The 20,258-nt window shown below is 49.6% G+C and overlaps 9 protein-coding genes across 9 annotated transcripts; 6 read left to right on the forward strand and 3 right to left on the reverse strand.

Annotated features, from left to right (window-relative positions):
- Positions 1-563: 563 nt before the first annotated feature.
- On the forward strand, positions 564-2,069 carry N7477_001212 (flavin-containing monooxygenase; the record flags this gene model as incomplete). Its single annotated transcript, XM_056962875.1, has 1 exon — positions 564-2,069. One exon carries the CDS (start codon positions 564-566, stop codon positions 2,067-2,069), a length of 1,506 nt encoding a protein of 501 aa, XP_056827878.1.
- Positions 2,070-4,097: 2,028 nt separating this feature from the next.
- On the forward strand, positions 4,098-5,015 carry N7477_001213 (uncharacterized protein; the record flags this gene model as incomplete). Its single annotated transcript, XM_056962876.1, has 2 exons — positions 4,098-4,205; positions 4,266-5,015. The coding sequence occupies 2 exons, from the start codon at positions 4,098-4,100 to the stop codon at positions 5,013-5,015; spliced, it is 858 nt and encodes a 285-aa protein (XP_056827879.1).
- Positions 5,016-5,121: 106 nt separating this feature from the next.
- N7477_001214 (uncharacterized protein) lies at positions 5,122-7,226 on the reverse strand (the record flags this gene model as incomplete). The annotated part of the gene is made up of 5 exons (XM_056962877.1): positions 5,122-5,795; positions 5,842-6,371; positions 6,421-6,643; positions 6,695-6,826; positions 6,875-7,226. The coding sequence occupies 5 exons, from the start codon at positions 7,224-7,226 to the stop codon at positions 5,122-5,124; spliced, it is 1,911 nt and encodes a 636-aa protein (XP_056827880.1).
- A 772-nt stretch (positions 7,227-7,998) lies between these two features.
- Positions 7,999-8,731, reverse strand: N7477_001215 (flavin reductase family protein; the record flags this gene model as incomplete). Its single annotated transcript, XM_056962878.1, has 2 exons — positions 7,999-8,628; positions 8,678-8,731. The coding sequence occupies 2 exons, from the start codon at positions 8,729-8,731 to the stop codon at positions 7,999-8,001; spliced, it is 684 nt and encodes a 227-aa protein (XP_056827881.1).
- Positions 8,732-9,331: 600 nt separating this feature from the next.
- On the forward strand, positions 9,332-10,897 carry N7477_001216 (UbiD family decarboxylase; the record flags this gene model as incomplete). Its single annotated transcript, XM_056962879.1, has 3 exons — positions 9,332-10,169; positions 10,199-10,296; positions 10,361-10,897. The coding sequence occupies 3 exons, from the start codon at positions 9,332-9,334 to the stop codon at positions 10,895-10,897; spliced, it is 1,473 nt and encodes a 490-aa protein (XP_056827882.1).
- Positions 10,898-11,817: 920 nt separating this feature from the next.
- Positions 11,818-13,559, forward strand: N7477_001217 (fungal specific transcription factor domain-containing protein; the record flags this gene model as incomplete). The annotated part of the gene is made up of 6 exons (XM_056962880.1): positions 11,818-11,891; positions 11,937-12,193; positions 12,240-12,471; positions 12,546-13,337; positions 13,390-13,463; positions 13,519-13,559. The coding sequence occupies 6 exons, from the start codon at positions 11,818-11,820 to the stop codon at positions 13,557-13,559; spliced, it is 1,470 nt and encodes a 489-aa protein (XP_056827883.1).
- A 552-nt stretch (positions 13,560-14,111) lies between these two features.
- Positions 14,112-14,720, forward strand: N7477_001218 (UbiX family flavin prenyltransferase; the record flags this gene model as incomplete). Its single annotated transcript, XM_056962881.1, has 1 exon — positions 14,112-14,720. The coding sequence occupies one exon, from the start codon at positions 14,112-14,114 to the stop codon at positions 14,718-14,720; it is 609 nt and encodes a 202-aa protein (XP_056827884.1).
- A 1,262-nt stretch (positions 14,721-15,982) lies between these two features.
- N7477_001219 (putative extracellular lipase) lies at positions 15,983-17,516 on the forward strand (the record flags this gene model as incomplete). The annotated part of the gene is made up of 2 exons (XM_056962882.1): positions 15,983-17,163; positions 17,186-17,516. 2 exons carry the CDS (start codon positions 15,983-15,985, stop codon positions 17,514-17,516), a joined length of 1,512 nt encoding a protein of 503 aa, XP_056827885.1.
- A 123-nt stretch (positions 17,517-17,639) lies between these two features.
- Positions 17,640-19,925, reverse strand: N7477_001220 (putative alpha-amylase; the record flags this gene model as incomplete). Its single annotated transcript, XM_056962883.1, has 9 exons — positions 17,640-18,344; positions 18,397-18,637; positions 18,684-18,830; positions 18,878-19,040; positions 19,089-19,317; positions 19,366-19,474; positions 19,523-19,638; positions 19,683-19,721; positions 19,770-19,925. 9 exons carry the CDS (start codon positions 19,923-19,925, stop codon positions 17,640-17,642), a joined length of 1,905 nt encoding a protein of 634 aa, XP_056827886.1.
- Positions 19,926-20,258: the final 333 nt, after the last annotated feature.

A 20,258-nucleotide genomic window follows, 5' to 3' on the forward strand; every position in this document is an offset into this window, starting at 1 on the left:
TCTGTTGGGGCCGCGGTTTCAAAGTGGAGACTGAACTTGTCCTCGGCTGGAACATTGGGGAAGAAATCATTGGCGAGTTTCATGACGGTGGACATTGCGTGATGGAAAAACTACTCTACTGGATACATTGCTGGGCATTGAAAGCTCGGAGTATAGGGGATTCCTCTAGTCATGTTCGGCTATTCCTAGGTGTTCCTAGGTGTTCCTAGGTGTTTGTGTGTCTAAACTTGGTTCCTGACCCTGGGACTCACCAGACTTCGCACATTTACTAGGGGCTACCATAATAAAAATCACTAGAATACTCGGTACTATAGTATGGCCCTAGAACATGAAAATAGATGGTTCTAGGATACTCCGGACACGCTACCCCGCGTCATATGCCTTATGCAGTAAAATGTCGCCGCCCCCGCCAAAACCCACAGACGTAAATCACGATCTCATAATGCGGCGTGATCCACCGCCGATCGTATGTGAAACCGAGGCATGTGAACCCCCTTTAAAAACAGATTCAATGTAAACGGCGTTCCTGCTCCATCATCCGGTCTAGCTTCATACCACACATCATGAACGGCCACGCAAATGTGCAGTCCGAAACTCGCTTCGACGTCGTCATCGTCGGCGCGGGCATTTCCGGCATCAACGCCGCCTATCGTCTACAGGAGCAGCTACCCGGTGTTAGCTATGCCATCCTCGAAGCTCGCGATGATCTAGGCGGAACTTGGGATCTGTTCAAGTACCCTGGTATCCGATCCGACTCGGATCTCTTCACTTTCGGCTTTGCCTTCAATCCCTGGAATCGCAATAACCCCATTGCGGAGGGCTCCGCCATAAAGTCGTATGTGCGCCACACCGCGGAGAAGTTTGGTATCGACCAGCATATTCTCTATCGCACCAGATTGCAGTCCGCCGATTGGTCTAGTGAGGAGAATACCTGGGCCCTGAACGTAGAGGCGGAGGGAAATCCAAAGACCTTCACTGCGCGCTATGTGATCTTCGGCACGGGCTATTATAACTACAACCAGCCTCTGGAGGCTAAAATCCCTGACCTAGAGAATTTCCAGGGCCAGGTCATCCATCCTCAATTCTGGCCGGAGAATCTCGATTATTCCAACAAGAAGATCGTGATTATCGGCAGTGGAGCGACCGCCATCACTCTCCTCCCCAATTTGGCCGATAAGGCCGAGCGCGTCACTATGCTCCAGCGCAGTCCAACCTACATTCTGTCACTCCCCAACCGCAGCGCCAGTCGTTGGTTGGCTTATATTCTACCCTCATCGATATACCAGCGCCTCCAGCGTTTCATCTGGATCCTCACTTCCCGCTTCTTCTTCCTCTTCTGTCAGCGTTTCCCCAATTTCTCTCGTTGGATCCTCCAGAAAAACGTCAGTCGCCAACTTCCGGCCCATATCCCTCACGACCCGCACTTCAAGCCGCGCTACAATCCCTGGGATCAGCGGTTGTGTGTGTCTCCTGATGGCGACTTCTTCCAGTGCCTGCGCAAGGGCAAAGCGGATGTGCGTACGGATACCATAAAGACGGTGACGAAAAAGGGCATCACCTTGAATTCAGGCGAGACTCTCGACGCTGATATCATTGTCACTGCCACGGGATTGAAGTTGCAAATTGCTGGTGGCGCGGTCCTGTCTGTGGACGGTGAAAAGATCGATATTGGGTCCAAGTATCTATGGAACGGAGTTATGCTGCAAGATCTCCCGAACGCGGCGTTTGTCATCGGGTATACCAATGCCTCGTGGACCCTCGGCGCAGACGCGACCGCTCAGTTCATTACTCGTCTTGTCAAGGAGATGGAATCACGCAAGCTTATCGCTGCCACGCCCCGTCTGAAGTCTAGCCAGGCATCGAGTATTCGGGAACGACCGCTACTCAATCTCAACTCGACTTATGTCACCGTTGCCCAGCGTACTCTCCCCATGGCTGGTGACCAGGCGCCCTGGCAGCCACGCGACCACTACGCCAAGGATATCAAGTTCGCTCTGAAGGGTGACATCAGCACCGGGCTCGAATTTGTGCAGGGGCCAAGCTTCCGTCTTCGTCCTGTGGTACAGTAAATAGGGGAGAGAGAATGTCGGTTATGTGACTTTATGTGATACCTGTATATACCCGTGGAGGCCGTAAATACGTGACGAACTTTTCTTGTATATTGGCGTTGGATATACAATGTGTGAGTGGATTTTCTTTACTGACTGGAAATTCTTTGGCCCGCAGACTGACTTGCTTGAACCTGGGCTGTAGAAAGCTTGGTAGTTTGCCGTATTCCAGCATATGCGAAGCAAAAGTAGTCTTTTAACGAAGCAGAGGAGATTAGAGAAGCTCCTGACCTATTCATTCTTTGCTACGGCGGTCGGCTGCGCGGAACAAGAATTAGAGGCAACTCCCTACTGAATCTGAATGCAAGAAGTGTATTGACAGGAGATGAGTTCAACTTTGAGAAAAGTCGTGCCAAAGAACTCAGCTATCGGTTACTCACCGTTTCATCTTATCATGGCCCGTTTCAGACCTCATATCTACGCCCACGCGAACAGCCCAAGTCACAATACCACAAATCTGCTGAGTACTTCTCGGGAGAGAGCCCAACACGATATTAGCGGCCAACCTACCCATGCGCGTCCCTGGTATAGCATTGAAATCGGGCGTGCTAGAGCCCCAAGTTCTTGGCTGCAATGATAGCCATTGGAGAAGAGATATCTCGCTGTATAACGAAAACCTCACCATCGTAAGTGCCGAAGTTTACAACGTTTTCACAACGTCGCTGAACAGTTTATGTCGTAGACTGGCGATATAAAAATGATCCCGGTAAAAGGTCCCGGCAATGTCAGATATCTCTGGACCGGTTATTCTGAAGAGTATGTGAAGGAGAGTAATCCCCGGTCCTACCAATCCAACGTATACTAGGTCTGCTTGGCGCTGGATTTCAAGGTATCGATATGCAGGAATAATGGGCTCGACTAAGTTTGCAAATTCGTTGACAAGCTCTAAGTCCCTTATTGTTCGCTCCATTTTTGGGATCGAGATCACCATGTAATACATGGTGACAGTGGATGGGTCGATAGGACAATTTGGTTGTTCGCGATCATTGATCCATCGATTGATCTGCGCTCCTGAGACTTGGAATTCTTCAGGAGGTTTCACCTGGAATACATGGTTTGCATGGGTACTGCGAGAAATGATCTGACTTGAGCGGCTCCAAGCTTGGCTTATGCGGCGTCTGGCTCTTTCGGTGGCCCGGCTCATGCGACGACCAAGCCGTTCAGCCAACTGATTCACACTATTACTATTGTGGCGACCATTTTTTTTCTTCTTCTGAAATAAAGATCATCTTGCATTAGCAAGTGTAGATGCTTAGATGTTGTACGTTATTCGTGGATACTTTGAAGTATTGATGAATGCGATAATTGATGTCATTATGGACACTGTTATACTCTTCGCTTTTATCCCTTGACTTTTTTCATATGTGAAAATTATCAAGAAGATTTTGCAAGGCCTTGTCTGGGTCAAGGCCCAAAAAATCTCTCATCTTGCTATGAGAGACGACCGCTATGAAACCACCGGCTATGGTGACAAAGGCAGAAAGGAAATATTTCCAGAATTGAGCAGAATATACAAAACCTGGTCAGGCTATAAGATGACATCTGAATGTATCATAGGCAATTGACGCAAGGCATTGGCGAAAAGGTTCCAGCCTGGAGGTCGCAACACAGAACGCAAGTGTTGGTCTGTGGCATCGGCCCCCGCTTCCGCGCAGATCAGATCAGATCGGGTCGGATCGAGATCGAGATCTCGATCTCGAATGACATCTAAGATATGTGTACCTTATTAGAACCTGGCTACTGCAGAAGCCTAAATTCTTTTAAAACAAGAAATCCGAAACTACTGCGATTCTCAGAGACAAAATGTGATGCGAAACTGGATTTTTCCCATGCGACCTTCGCATTCCGGCGTGGATGATGTCACCCGACACTGGGACATCAAGATGTCATCGCGCTGACTTATCAATTGAGCGCGACAGATATTTAATACTTGATCAATTGCTGTTGCAAATTGTCGCACTCACCTGCACTTAATCAAATTTCGTGAAAATGGCACCCAAAGATAAATATTCCGATCCGAAGCTTCGCGATGAAGTCAAAGAGGAAATTCATCAAGGTGACAAGGGCGGTAAGCCTGGTCAATGGTCTGCGCGCAAGGTAGTCCCTTTCCACTATTATTTGTGAATGACATTTCAATGGCTGACTCATGTCCTACAGGCACAAATGATGGCGGCTGAATATAAGAAACGCGGCGGTGGCTATAACACCAATAAGGAAGAAGGCCAAGACGAGTCCCAGAAACATCTCGACCAATGGACCAAAGAAGATTGGCAGACCAAAGAGGGTTCCGGATCTGCGCGCCAAGATGATGGATCTGAGAAACGATATCTGCCTAAGAAGGCGTGGGAGCAGATGAGTGACGGCGAGAAAGAGAAGACCGATGAGAAAAAGGTCAAAGAGTCACAGAAAGGGAAGCAGTACGTTGGTAATACTTCTAAAGCCAAAGAGGCACGGAAGGATGCCAGTCAGGAGAATGGGGAAAGAGACACGCGCAACAATCGCAATACGCGTAGCAAGACGGACTCAAAGGAGCAAGGTGCGAAGAGGCGTGCTCTCGAGTCCGGTGACTTAGCTGATCGAGGAACAGATGGCGACGACAACGACAAGGAAAAGGGTGAACAGGTGGCGGGGACTAAACGTGGTTCGAAACAGTCCAATGGGTCTGTGAAGAAGCGGAAAGATAACAAGAGCGCCAAGAATGCCAAAAATGACAAGGATGACAAGGAGAACAAAGACGAAGACGACCAGGATGACGAGGACGACAAGGATGGCAAGGATGATAAGGATGACGGTCAGGATGACCAAGAGCCCGACGAAGAACTCCCAGAGGATGATGAGGAGTATGATGAAGGTAAAGAGGCCGCGGAGGAAGATGGCGATGATGACGAGGAGAATGATGAGAAATAGTAGGCTAATACCTAAGAGTGATACGAATATACGATGGAAGTAATCTAAAACGAGCATAAAAAACCCGTTTTTTCTTTGACAGACAATTTTCACAATATTATATAAACTACTTCTCCTCATCAGCTGTCCGTCGTCCCTCGTAACCACTCTGAGGCAGCATGTTCAATGCATCCTCCTCCTGGTCCAATTTGTAGTTGGTCAGCCAGAATCCTGCACAGCCGACAAAGGCTAAGATGGCCACGACACCGTAATTCCAAACTAGTAGAGGATCAGCGGACAAACCAACCAATGCCTGACCGATGGCTGCGGAGATGGCATTCATGAAGAGAGCCACGGCCTGCACAAGAGATCGCATGTTGCGAGGAGCCTTTGTGAAGGCGTACTCCAACGAGGTAATCGAGGCGAAAATCTCCGAGATACCGCCCAGTACGTAGGTCAGCGTCTGGACCCAGACGGAGATATTGGTTTGCTTTCCTTCAACTTCCAGGCAGTAGTTTGCCTGGTTGCCGCAAGGGCCCAGCTTATAAATGTAGTATTGGGTGACGGTTGCGACGATCATGGAGCAGCCAGCCACGAAGAACCCGGCTGTGATGCGCTTGAGAGGGGTGAAGTTGAACCCGAGCCGACGCAAGCCTGGATAGACAAGTCTGTCGAAAATGGGAATGAAGATGATGAGGGCGAACGGGTTGAGGTTGTTGATGACATCGTTTGGCACTCCGCCTAGGTGCATGGTGGCCGCTTGCGAAGTCAAGTTATTCAACATCTGGTTATAAGCCAGCCCTGGTTTTGTCAGTAGAGGATCATCAGGTAGGCGAATTCTTCATACAGTAAAGCGGATACCATAAAAAGACCTTACAGGCCTTGAGTCCACGTCGTACCTCATCCACCCACTCATCGTCAAAGGTCATCCACTCCGGCTTATCCGCCCCCAACTGGCTGGGCTTCACGTTATGCCAGAATTCACCTGAGCCAGTTGTACTCTGAAACAGACGGAGGGGGTTGAGCGACCATCGACCCTTCATGGCCAATTTCCACAAACGGAAGGCCTTTGAGTACACAGAGCCCGTGGGCGGGTGAAGCTTGTATTTCGATTTGCACAAGAAGAGGACTGTCGGGCAGAGGCAGAACATGAGGGTGGGAAGGAGGAAGGAGAGCCAGAAACCGACGTAGCGTTCAGCATAGACCATACTGATCTGACCGGTCAAGGACCCAATGTTGATCATCAAATAAAAGTATAGATAGATGCGGGAGACCGTGGCAGCGGGATCGACAATGACGCGCTCACCATTCTTCTCAATTCGAATGTAGGGCTTGTCATCGCCGTATTGCTCTGCGATCAGTGGAGAGATGTTGGACCTGCGTGGAGATGAGTTACGGTTTCCGAGAACAAAAAGGGAATACTTACTTGAAACCACCTGTACCCACACCCATGATGACCAAGCCAACAGAGAAGCAGGCGATTGAGCCTCCGGGGCTTGAAATGACGCTGGGAATGGCAGATATGATTAAGATAGAGTGACCCACGAGAGCAACAGCAATCGAGGCAAAGATAGTGCGGAAACGGCCCCAATACTGGTCGGCCACGTATGCACCCATTAAGGGCATGATGTAGGACCAGAACTGGTTGACTGTGCAAAAGTGTCAGAAGTCAATGCAGCAGGTATTTCAGGAATACTCACACAAGGTCAGGCCAGTTGAGGCACGCTGTCCCATGCCCAGGGCACCGGGAACATCATTGTTGAAGTCAGCGCCGGCCACGAGGGCTCCGGTGGTTGAATTGGCCGGTAGAGGACGCTGAATGAAGTTGACGACTATATGACATTAGACAGATAGCAGAACGAACAGACGAATGAACATACAGACGGCCGTTGTGCCATAGTACGAGAATCGTTCGCAGAGCTCGACAAATGCGACGGTAAAAGTAGTCCATGGAATTTTGCCTGCGACACGCCGCAGGTTCTTCAAGTCTTCTTCATTGGGATAGTTCTTGTGAAGGGCATCATCATCATCGTGTACAGAGGACACACTGTGGACAGGAGCGGGCTCAATCTCGGCACGCTTCTCACTGATGGTGGGATCCTTCGCAATAGCCCTGGACTTGGCTTCTTCTGCCAAGTCAATTGGATCCGAAGCGTTCATCTTGGAGTGTGTAGAAGGGAGACGCTGATCTCCAGAACCAAGGGCAGGTGCAGTCCCTTTTAAAGGCCCCAGACTAGCAAAGTCACTAGGGCTTAGGGATTTCCAGTTCAGGAAGGTCGCCAGGTCGCCTCTTCCCCCGCGCCACCGACCTAGACAAAAAACTTAGGAAGCTGTGATAGACGTCGAAAGTATGTTTCGGGAGTATTAGCTCAAAGGGGCTACCGTCAGTAGCCGGGCCAATACCATTCCCTGTTTTAGAATCTACAGAGCATAATTTCCTGGGGTCCGACGGATTTCCTAGTGTGGATCCGGTATCACGCGAGATAAGGCCAATATTGGACAGAGCGGAAATACTTGATAGGAAGTAGGCGACCAAGATGGAAACCCGCTGCCAAGCCATAGCTTCCAATTATCTTCCTCTGAATGCTGTGTTGCGCTGGGCTTGGCGGTCCGAGCTGAGTCTTCTTGGCGGGAGGTACTTGGCTTGGGCTGCTTGGCTGGCACTTGACAGTGCAACCTCACTGCTTGGCTCGACCATTTAGTGGAAGTCATTCAAAATAAACGAAGCGGGCAGAGTTATGATTCGTCGCGATATCAGTCTTCTTTTATTCGAAGGCAGTACCGTAGATTCTATCGCATGGCCTCCCTATGCAGGGTCTCGAACACTAATATCGTCTGATAATAGCTCGCTAGTCGTGTCTAGAGGCAGATTTCAGCCCCTTACAACATCCTATTGATTGGAGATATTAAACCGCTCAACCTCGGGTATTTATAAAACGCATGATCCAAGCGGCTAATTTATTTCTTCTTCTAAGACTGAGGTCTATCTTGGCATCACGGTGGATCACGGCAATCGCGAGCCGGCCTCGCGATTGCGCTTCGCACTCCCTTCTAACCCATATAGGACATCGTCCGACATGCCGGGAATCACCATGTCAAATGTCTCAGTCACCACTGTGTACTGATAATATCCACAGCGGGCAATCGGCTTCGTCTTCTTGATATCCAGAATTCCATCGGTCAGAACCTCGTCCTTGATATGCACGGCGACCACACGGCCAATCACCACGTCCACAGTGCCCATTGGAGGATTACCTGGTAGTCGCACGGTGGAGTGGTATTCACACTCAAATTTCACTGGAGACTCCTGAACCATCGGTACATCCATCAAAGTGGCCGGTTCCTTGGTCACCTTGGCGCGCTCGAACTCGTCAACTCCATAGGGCACTTGCTCCGCCGAAATGTTGACGGCCTCACGGAGATCCCATGTTGCCAGATTCCAGACGAACCGACCTGTCTGCTCCGCATTGATGACCGTGTCCTTGCGTGTGCCCTCGACAGTCTGGTTCGAGGAGAACATCACATAAGGTGGGTCGAAGGTCAAATTATTGAATTGAGAGTAGGGTGCTAAATTGGCTTGACCCTCTTTATTCTGGGTGGAGATCCATCCGATCGGACGCGGAATCACGCATGCCTGTTTTGTCAGTTTGTACTGTTCGATCTTCATTTTGGGTATGCCTTACCTTGAATGGGTCATGCGGAAGATTATGCTCCGTCACGCCGGGCTGATAGAACATGGTGTATCTGCTTCTGAGTATGAGATTGGGGATTTGAGACTTGAGAATTCGGCTATGAGCTATGAGCTTTGAAACTTGTCTGAGGAGGGGGATATTGACCCCTCTTTTATTTCTACCCACTGCTGCCGGTCAAAGTGCCGACTCTTTGTAGTGACCCTTCAATACCGACCTAGTCGGTCAGTATTGATATCCGTCTGAGCCCCCTAAGAATCCGACGTTCGAGCCCGAGCTCATGAATCATAAATTCTTGACATGATAGTCCCATAGCATACCCACACCGCTCCGGGTTAGGGGACTATTAGTGGAATTCACTAGTTCGAGTTCACGTAGGTTCTGGAATCTCGGCGTCTCGGGGCTCGGATGTCGGATTCGGTACCTCGGTGGCATCCGAAGTGTGCGGCATCCCGAGATCCTGGTCTTGGATCCATCGCTCAGAGACAGAATATAATCCATATGGTGAACGGGATGATCCGAGACTGCCGTGCCGAAAATCCTCGCATCGATATATAAGCTCCGTGGATCACTTGTAGGGTCACGCTGTTCACAACCTCTACTCCACTTTAACACACCTTACAACATTTGCAACCTGAAAACACCATCATGGTCAACACCGAGCCTCACCTCTGCTTCCGATCATTTGTCGAGGCCCTAAAGGCCGACAATGATCTGGTTGAGATCGATACCCCAGTCGACCCCAACCTCGAGGCGGCTGCCATTACACGTCTTGTCTGCGAAACAGATGACAAGGCTCCGCTCTTCAACAACGTGATCGGTGCCCAGAATGGTCTCTTCCGCATTCTGGGTGCTCCTGCATCTCTCAGAAACTCCCCCAAAGACCGCTATGGTCGTCTTGCCCGCCACCTCGCTTTGCCTCCGACGGCCTCCATGAAGGAGATTCTGGACAAGATGCTCTCGGCCAGCACTATGCCCCCCATCGCACCCAACATTGTGTCAACGGGTCCTTGCAAGGAGAATGTCCTCGAAGAAAGCCAGATCGATCTGACCAAGCTTCCTGCTCCTCAAATCCACCAGGCCGACGGTGGAAAGTACATCCAAACCTACGGAATGCACATTGTTCAGTCTCCCGATGGATCCTGGACCAATTGGTCTATTGCCCGTGCCATGGTTTCCGATGAGAAGCACCTCACGGGTCTGGTTATCGAGCCCCAGCACATCTGGCAGATTCATCAGATGTGGAAAAAGGAAGGCAAGGATGTGCCTTGGGCCCTGGCGTTTGGTGTTCCTCCCGCCGCTATCATGGCCTCTAGCATGCCCCTTCCTGACGGTGTCACTGAGGCCGGATATATCGGTGCCATGACTGGCTCCGCCCTGGACTTGGTCAAGTGTGACACCAACAACCTCTACGTGCCTGCGACTTCCGAAATTGTCTTTGAAGGTACCCTCTCTATCACTGAGACTGGTCCCGAAGGTCCCTTTGGTGAAATGCACGGCTACGTCTTCCTGGAGATACCCACTCTTGGCCCAAGTACAAGGTCAATCGCATCACCTACCGCAACAACCCAATTCTCCCCATGTCCTCCTGTGGTCGCTTGACCGACGAGACTGTATGTCCACCTCCCTGTTCCTTCCCCCCCCTTCTCAAAATGTTTGCCTACTAATTCGCCTCAGCACACATTGATTGGTGCCCTTGCAGCTGCTGAGATTGGCAAAGTCTGCCGGAATGCCGGCCTTCCCATCACCGATGCCTTTTCCCCATTCGAGTCACAAGTTACCTGGGTCGCTCTAAAGATCGATACTGCGAAGCTGCGCGAGATGAAGACCAACTCCAAGGAATTTTCGAAGAAGGTCGGAGACCTTGTCTTCAACTGCAAGCCCGGCTATACTATCCACCGTCTGGTGCTGTGCGGTGATGACATCGACGTTTATAACGGCAAGGATGTGATGTGGGCTTTCTCGACTCGCTGCCGTCCTAATATGGATGAGACATTTTTCGAGGATGTACGTGGCTTCCCGCTTGTTCCGTACATGGCGCATGGAAATGGATCACCGGTGAAGGGTGGAAAGGTTGTCTCGGATGCTCTTATGCCCACTGAGTATACTACCGGTCGGGATTGGGTGGCGGCTGATTTCAAGAACTCATACCCTGAGGATCTTAAGAAGAAGGTTTTGGACAACTGGACAAAGATGGGATTTCGAGGGGAGTGAATCACTTTGAGGTATTTAAGATCGTGTAGTTGCCCGTTTTGCTGAGTAGTAGTACATTCTGTAGAATTTTTGCATTTGCCACATTATAAATAAAGCAACTCAACATCTGCTATTCCTGAGTCCCGTCTTATATGTTGTTCCCTCTCCCTTGCTCAATTTTATTTGTCGCTAAAAAACACAAGAAGATCATAAACAATCGCTATGATTGAAAGTCAGGCGATTTTCAATTCAACCAAATCCTGCGTTAGTCTCTGTAATAATCTCATTCTCCCGAATCGCGCGTTATTGTATTGGGTGGTCCGTGCACAAAAGACGCCGCATCACCTGACCGTATGCGGTAAGAGGCGATGGCGAGTCCCGCTCTGTTGGCATCAACATTATCATTTACAATGGCCGAATGCTGGTTCTGAATGCCGATTACCCCCATCGAATTGGGTGTTAGTCTGATCGACAACTAGTTTCTGGCCAGTAGAGTCCAATCCCGCTGACTCGGCAACATGAGCGCCGTCAGTCAAGCCGAAGCAGACCGAGTTCTACGCCTCAAAAGCCGAGAACGAGAAGCTCATGCATGCTACCCTTGCAAGAAACGGAAGGTAAAATGCGACGGAACGCAACCTTGCCGTACTTGTCTGAAGCGAAAGCATCCCGAAATCTGCACTTACGGCCTTTCACAGAGGCGCAGATCAGTCTCTCGCCAGAGTATTGCAACACGCTCAGCTTCTCCAATATTGCCATGTGCAGAACCAAATAATGAGCAGGACCAGTCACGATCGGAGGATAGTTCGAAGAATTATGTGTATTCAGGAGACAATTCGGTTGTCTCAATTTTGCGTTTGCGAGCATCAGATACCAATGACTCGGTGGCACGCGAGGTTGGGTCTGTTCTTGGCCTGCAAAATACTTTTAAACATTACCCATTCATGGACTCCAAAACTCCCCTTGAAAGATGGAAGTCACTGTTGACTGTGTTGCCCCAGAGATCAGAGGTCTTAAAGTACGTTACCCATAAGCAATATGGAAACTCTAGCTGAGGGATTAGGTTTTTCCACTACTATAAAGTCACAGCTTATCCATTTAATCCGATTCTCGCCGAGATAGACCGCTTTGAGACTGACCTTTGCACATATCTCAATGCCCACGCGACGGGCCAACTGCGCGACCCGAAGAGAATCACCGATCGTTGGGCAACCGACAAGTCCATTGGCCACGTGAGCCTTCTACTAGCTACATTAGCAGCAGGGGCACATTATTCCGATCTTGAATATCCACAACGACTCGAACTATCAATAGATTTTGGTATGTTTACCTGCAGGACTTGTCAAGCTTGTCTAACAAGATTCAGCTCGTCGATCGTTCCATGCTCTTCGCTTGGCCAACTTCCTATTTCGGCCATCACTTGATATTGTTCAAGCGCTACTAATTCTGGGAAATACGCTGCAGAACATGGGTCAGTCTGATGCCGCCTGGGCCTTGCTTGGGACGACTGTTCGATTAGCTCAGACTATGGGGCTGCACACTGAAAGAAGTACCATTCATTGGCCTGAGAATGTGAGGAACAAGGCGAGGACTCTTTGGTATGAATTCTTCCCCTTTTCCCTGCCAGAGATTCTCTTTACTAGTATCCTTGGCGCTGACACCTGTTTAATAGGTCGACGGTGGTCTGGCAAGACAGTTTACTATGTCTTTGCTATGACCGACCACCTATTGTTTCCATCACGGGGTGGTCTCTGCCCAAATCCTTCTATGAGAGACAAGATCTGTCCTACACGGAAGTCATGCACTCTATCTGTCTTCTTGGCCTGGACATTATGCGACCGGATGATCTTGGGGTCGTTGAGAGTGATCGAGCATTGGAAGGGCTGCAGCGGCTCGACGATGCTCAACAACGCGGCCTGCCTTACCTTCGATCACGAGCAAATTGCACAACACTCCAACAGAATCTCGAGCATCTAGCTCTCAGAATGCATACTTCTTTCTGTGTGTCGGTCCTTTGCCGACCGGCAATGAAGCAGGCCACGTCAGAGGCCCTCGTTCCCCACGCTGATTTTCTTCGAGCTCGCGCCAAGGGAGGTTTGATGGATGCAGCAAAGGCTTTTCTTGATTTTCAAGCTCTCAGTATTGTTCCATTGCGGAGCTGGTCAATGGTACATACTGTGCTAAGCTCGACTTTACTGCTTTGTATCTGGGAAGAGACTCGCAACGACCCCGAATGTCGCAGTCTTCAACAGAGAGTCATTGACGTGTTCTCATCAACAGATTCAAGAACCTCTGATGATGGAGTTTCCATGAATGAAGGTGATGGCCAGTGGCTGTCAGCGCGTCACATCCGAGCTCTGGTGACTTTACGAAGCGCACTGGAACGGGAGGAAGAGGCGGGTGCTGCCGAGGCATCCAACTGGGCGGGAATGACTCAGAATGTGGTGCCCCAATTCGGATCCGGGTAAGTCTCATGAGCTCATTGATGATGAAGACAGTTGCTGATGTCTGGAAAGACCAGACGGGCTCATGGATGTGCCAAATCCATTCGACTTTTCACCTGTCACATATTTGGACTCAATCATGAACGGTGAGTTCTCCCTAAGCAGTTGTTGCCGCGGCCGCTTCGAACTAACATATCATAGTTCCCATGTTTGATTATTCGCAGGAAAACGGGTTCCTGTGAACAAAGTGGATACGAAGACTAGATACCCCATCCAGCCTGAATGAACAGCCGTAGATTTTCAGCAAGTGCCGGTTCACAGTTTTAGTGCAAAAATAATTCACCCCTTTCTTGTCGCGTCGATCAATGACAAAAGAACTCCACCGTGGCGCCGGCACGGCAAAAGTATGGCAAAGGAAGATCGGCCGCGTCTCGGAGGCTCGGCTTCGGGGACTCGGACAGTTCCACCCGGGTTTCGAAATCGGGCCGACATCAGTCTTTTTCTTATTTTTCGGAACTTGAGATCATACCAAAGTTAAGAATCTGCTAAGACTGGATATCCGGCATCTTGTTAGGTCTTATATAAAACGAGGCTGGCCTGTCGGTTGAAGGTCTTCGTCAAAGCTTCACAAGTTCCACGGCATACCACGGTACACAAACCAAACCACGGAACACCATTCAAGAGCAAGTTCACACAATATCTGAACAATTTTACCAATGCTGTCCATTCTTTCTGGAACTCACACTCCATCATCCAGCCGTCATACCCCTGGCGGCAGCCCAATCGAAGAAACAATGCCTTCCAATATTGAACATGTCGCCCTACCCCGCCGGCGACGCATCGTGGTCGCCATGACCGGCGCAACCGGCGCAGTCTTGGGAATCAAATGTCTCATCGCCCTCCGTCGTCTCAATGTGGAAACTCACCTAGTCATGAGCAAATGGGCCGAAGCAACCATCAAATACGAAACCGACTACCACCCGGCCAACGTCAAGGCGCTCGCAGACCACGTCCATAATATCAGTGATATGGCTGCGCCGATCTCAAGTGGTTCCTTCAAGGCCGATGGCATGATCGTTGTTCCTTGCAGTATGAAGACGCTCGCTGCTATTCACAGTGGATTCTGTGACGACTTGATTTCTCGCACTGCGGATGTGATGTTGAAGGAGAGAAGGAGACTTGTGCTCGTGGCTAGGGAAACACCATTGAGTGATATTCATTTGCGCAATATGTTGGAGGTTTCTAGGGCCGGTGCGATTATTTTTCCCCCTGTGCCGGCGTACTATATCAGGGCTGCATCTGTCGATGAGCTGGTTGATCAGAGCGTGGGGCGCATGTTGGACCTATTCGATTTGGACACGGGCGATTTCCAACGATGGGAGGGCTGGCAGACTGAGAAATAAGCGGACATAGGTGCCTCCTTTTTTTTTTTCATTCCGTTTTGCATTTCCAGGGCTTGGTTGGCGTTATTTTGTTTTGGATAGACAGGAGCAACACATAGGATAAGGCTTTGAAAGTCACATATGAGAAAATAATCTACTATGATTAATCGCCTTTAAGGTCTTCATGTAGGCTCAGCTAAGCATAACTCTCTTCTAGGTGGCCATAGAGCTGCGTTCAGCTAACTCAGGCATGGTTATAAGCTGCATAGTCACATTCAGAGCTGAATAGTCCATAGCTTGAATTAATTACTCACTCTACAACAAAACATTAGATACCTCACATCCTCCTCATTTTCAACTATTGATTTTTGTTCACTTTTCACTAGCCTATGAATAGGCTGTCACTGGATCGTATTTTCTTTTTTTCATGTACGATGACACCCAAAGTTGAATGTCGTCATCTAGCGAAGGAGGCCTTAGATCAATCAAGTGGGACGACCAGAAAGCACCAGATCGTATGCAATTTGTGTTCAGCCCGTGCGCTCAACCACTCCACCACCGCATCCCAAATTGGTAAAGATGATCGCTGAAATGCTGCACAATTTGTCGACCCCTGTCATTGTGCATTCCAAAATACGCGCTAAGATACTCTCCCTTGATTTCTGCAGGTCAGTCAAGCAGGTTGGGACCCTTCTCAGCTAGTGTGTGATGCGCTCGTTGGCGATGCACATAGACGGACATCGAATAGCTCCAAATGACAGAGGTTCTATTCTACCAGAAACTCCTTTGCAAGTGTTAAGAGAGGGCGGAGTTTCCTGTGTTGAATTGCAGGTTTGCCATACTTTATCCCGAATGACCCTTCAGATCGGCGAATGTCAGAGACCGTTCAAGCGGGTTCCCGAGGGTCTCGGCGCTTCTGTGGGGATCCTTTTTTGAAGATGAGCGCGATGGCCCAGTGAAAAGTCTTCGTTGGAGATACCCTACATTCAATTCATTCCAGAAGAGAGCATGATGGAAGGCTGTGAATGTCTCAATCTCCAAGGCGGCTGGAGACGAAGGGATGGTTTATAAGGCCCCCCCCCCCCCTTTTGTGATCAGTGGCAAGGAACGTTGAGTTTCTGCAGCTCATTTTGTGGCAGCAAGTCAACATGCTGTTCATATTCTTATTGCTTCTATTACCTATTGTCCTAGCTGCACCAGCTAAGAGAGGTGATGCCCCAACAGTCACGATTTCTCACCCCCAGGCGACCATACTTGGCTCGTCGGGGTTGGGTAAGGTCGATATGTTTAATGGCATCCCCTTCGCACAGCCTCCAACAGGATCTCTTCGCCTGAAGCCTCCGAGGCCAATTGCGAGTCCCCTAGGTGCTATAGAGGCAACTTTCAAGGCCAGATCATGCCCGCAATTCCGTTTGAATGCCGACACTAGCAATTTTCCCGAGTCGGTACTCGCACAAATATCCCATATCCCAATCTTTCAGACCATTGCCAATGTGGGAGAGGATTGTCTGACTCTGGATATCCGTCGTCCAGCGGGGACGAAACCTGGCGCGAAACTGCCTGTGCTGGTCTGGATCTATGGCGGAGCCTTCCAGACGGGTTCCACCGCCATGTACGACGGTACAAGCATGGTCACTGCCTCGATCAACCTCCAAATGCCGGTCGTCTTCGTGGCCATGAACTATCGCCTTGGTGCCTTTGGTTTCCTGCCTGGTGCAGAGATTCTGAATGACGGTTCTGCCAACCTGGGTCTACTTGACCAACGACTAGCTCTGGAGTGGGTTGCAGATAACATTGAAGCCTTCGGAGGTGATCCATCCAAAGTGACTATCTGGGGTGAATCAGCCGGTGCCATTTCCGTCTTCAATCAGTTGGCCCTGTATGATGGCAATCATACCTATAAAGGATCGCCACTTTTCCGCGGCGGCATCATGAACTCGGGCAGTATCACCCCTGCCGACCCGGTGGACTGCCCCAAGGGTCAGGCAGTCTTCGACCATGTGGTGAAAACTGCTGGTTGTGATGATGCCGACGATGCCCTGGCATGTCTACGCGATTTAGATTATACGAGCTTCTTGAACGCAGCTACCTCCTTCCCCGACCCGTTTTTCTTGCCATATATGCCTCGGCCAGATGGCAAAGCCTTGACAGACTCCCCAGAAATACTAGTCGAAGAGGGCAAATATGCCGAGGTGCCCTTCATTATCGGTGACCAGGAAGATGAAGGCACCATCTTTTCTTTGTCGCAAGTCAACATCACAACCACAGAGGACGTCGTGAATTACTTGCAAGATTTCCTCTTCTACGATGCTACGCGGGCCCAACTTGAAGAGCTTGTATCAAAATACCCTGATACCTCAGTCTACGGCTCGCCCTTCCGCACGGGTGGATTCAACAATTGGTACCCCCAGTATAAACGTATTGCAGCGATTCTGGGCGACATTTCCTTTTACAATAACCCGACGTGCGTTCCTGACGCTCGCCAGAAAAGCAAAGCCTCATATTCCCTTTTGGTCATATCTTTCGTCATATGACTACGGGACTCCCATCCTTGGCACTTTCCACGGGTCCGACGTGATACAAGTCTTTTACGGAATCTTGCCCAACTACGCGTCCCGATCCTTCCATTCCTACTACCTATCATTTGTTTACGACCAGGATCCCAATTCTCGAGGAAAATACATGGAATGGCCGCAGTGGAGTGGCAATCACAGTCTAATGCACTTCTTCAGTGATCACGGGGCATTGCTGGCCGATGATTTCCGTCAATCTGTTGCTGATTTCATCTTGGAGAACCCCAAAGCGTTGTATGTTTAGTGGCGGACGAGACCGGATACGAGCGTCCGATATGTCTATACTACTTATCTATCTGTCAATAAATCGAGGAGAGAACAATTCGCACGAGTGAATGATCATGTCAATTTAGTTCATAGTGTGACCCTATCTCCATGTTGCAGTTACAGTTGCAGTAGTTCCCGAACAGCCTGTTGGCACTGTGTATGACCGATTCGGGTCACTCTCCCAAGTCACCGAGGACCCGGCCTTTTCGATAAACTTGTATTCAAAGGAGGTGCCGACTGGGAGTGTCACCTCGACATACCACAGATGATTGGAAGATGTGTACTCGTCTGCAGAGAGAGCGACAGCATCGGCGGTATTCCAATCCCCTAATTGACTGATTGAGCCAGATAAGTAGATACTTTCTCCATAAACGGTGGTCACAATCTCTTTGAAGAGGACTGGCAGGGCAGTGGCTTGTGTGCAAGTCTTGGTTGAAGTCGATGAATGCGTCGATGAACTGACTGAAGTGGCTGTTTTTGTTGTGGCCGTTGTGGATGTGGATGTAGCAGTAGTCGTTGATCCGGTTGCACAAGGACCATTGCCGCTGGCAGAAGACGCTAGCATATAAACTCGAGGCAGGCCTGAAGCCATGGGAACTGCAAGGTTGCCGCTCGAGTCAACCGTCACAGAAGTGCAAGTATACAGTTCCATGAGTTGCGTCCCTGAAGAGTATCCGCTTCCACTCAGAGTCAGAGTATAGGAGCTACCCGAGGAGCCATAGTTTGAAAGGATTGTGATGACTTGCGAACCACTTGAGCCCTTTTTCATAGCCAGTGTATGACTGTCCGAGTAGAAAGGATCATTCTGTGAACACATTCATTCACGATCTTCATATTCTAATTATCGTGAGACTTACCTTTGACGTGATATAGGAGGAATCTGAAGAGATCGCAAGACTGCGGATCTTGTTTGTAGTAGCGATAAACTCATAGAGCTCAGCTGTGGTCGAATAGCCTGATAGCCAGGTGGCTTCGCGGTTGTTGGGGTCGTTGCCTCCACTATAGTGCTGCTCTTGTCCCGCATATACGATTGGAATCCCATCGGACAAGAACACAAAGGATATGACATTCTTTGCTTGAGAGTAGTCACTCGTATAACTAAGCCATCAGCATGGCATAGTAGCGGCAGAAGATGTATACATACGATGCAAATCGTGGATTGTCATGGTTTTCGATGAAGTTTCCAAGCAGAGTTGGGTCGGCACAGTCTGCAGCTACCGAGTTGATCATATTATACAGGCCGCTGATGCTCCCACTGGGAGACTCAAACGCGTAGAGCAGTTGGTAATAACTGAAACCATGTTAGTCATGCGCGAAGACCGATAGGGGACTGCTTACATTGGGTAATTCAGAACACCATCGAGATAGTTCTGATATGGGCAGGTATATGCCGGGTCCCCACTCAAGACCTCTCCCACACAGTATACACCTGCAGCATGATTGTAACCGGGCCAGAAAGACTGTTGGACATGCTTCACGGTGTCGATGCGCAGCCCGTCGACTGGGAGATTGTCAGCAGCATCCTAGTTGACTAGATGGAAAAACTCACTGGAATAGTTCGAGACTAAATTCGAAATCCATCCATACCAGAGTTTTTGAACAGATGACAACTCGGTGTTGAGATCTGGGAGAGATACTGTAGTGTCACCGAGCCAACAATCCTCTACATTGGTTTGATTATCGTAGTTACTGATGAGACAGTATGAGTGGAAATAGGAGGACGAGTCGAAGGGGTCAAAAACACTGTAGTCAACCGTGTTGCCTGCTCCATCATATCCCTGCGGTCTGAGTGAGCCATTGTCACCGCTGCGAGGCTGGGTACTTACCATATGGTTGGCCACAACATCTACCATAAGATACATTCCACGATTATGCAGTGCCTTTGACAGCGCAAGGAGGTCATTAGCGGCGCCATAGTTGGTGTTCATATCGTATCTAATTCAAACAGCTCAGCCTCAGTCCGGGCACCCTCGGACTGCTTACATCTTCTGCTGCCAGTATCCGTGGTAAGCCTCTCCATCTCCAGTGTCTTGTGACAGTTGCTCAGTCACTGGTGTGATCCAGATTGCAGTGAATCCCATTCCTTGGATATAATCCAGCTATCGATATTAGCATGGGTCGTTTACGCTGAGTGTGAGCGTACATGATTGATGATTCCCTTCCAACTTCCCCCACAGTAGACCTAGCCATGTCAGCTTATTTTCCTAGCAAGGAATTTCAGCGCGCTTACTCGATCACTAACATCGCACGCTGCGGTGGTGGAATTGTCGTTACGACCAAAACGGTCCGTGAGAAGAAAATAGATAGACTGGCTGCGCCATTCAGCGGGTGTGAGGCCCGCAACAACCTGTGCAAAGCACAGAGCCACAGAGAGAAGTAGTCTCATGGCCAAGGATGTAGTACCAATCTCCCCTTGATAGTTGCCAGTATAATTTTTTTGACAAAATCGTCGCGTCGTTTATACTCGATTGCCCCGCAAGAATTATTGCTGCCTCGCAGGGCTTTGACTATTTTCAGTTGTCTGCGTCGTCATCGTCTGAACGGAAAACCATCGGAGCCAAGAGCCAATGAATAGGGTCAATTGGCATGAATGCGCTAGCTGTTTCACACCCTCGACAAGCACTACATCAGGCCATGAAAATGTCGCAATTTGTGGTAAAGCCTAACCGGCGTATCAATCTGTCGATTTCCTCACAAAAGCAGGATAAATTGACCAGGT

Source organism: Penicillium maclennaniae (genome assembly GCF_028827695.1).
Source record: "Penicillium maclennaniae strain IBT 15551 chromosome Unknown utg000001l:1.0-3280838.0:1.0-3283122.0, whole genome shotgun sequence".
NCBI classification, from domain to species: Eukaryota; Fungi; Ascomycota; class Eurotiomycetes; order Eurotiales; family Aspergillaceae; genus Penicillium; species Penicillium maclennaniae.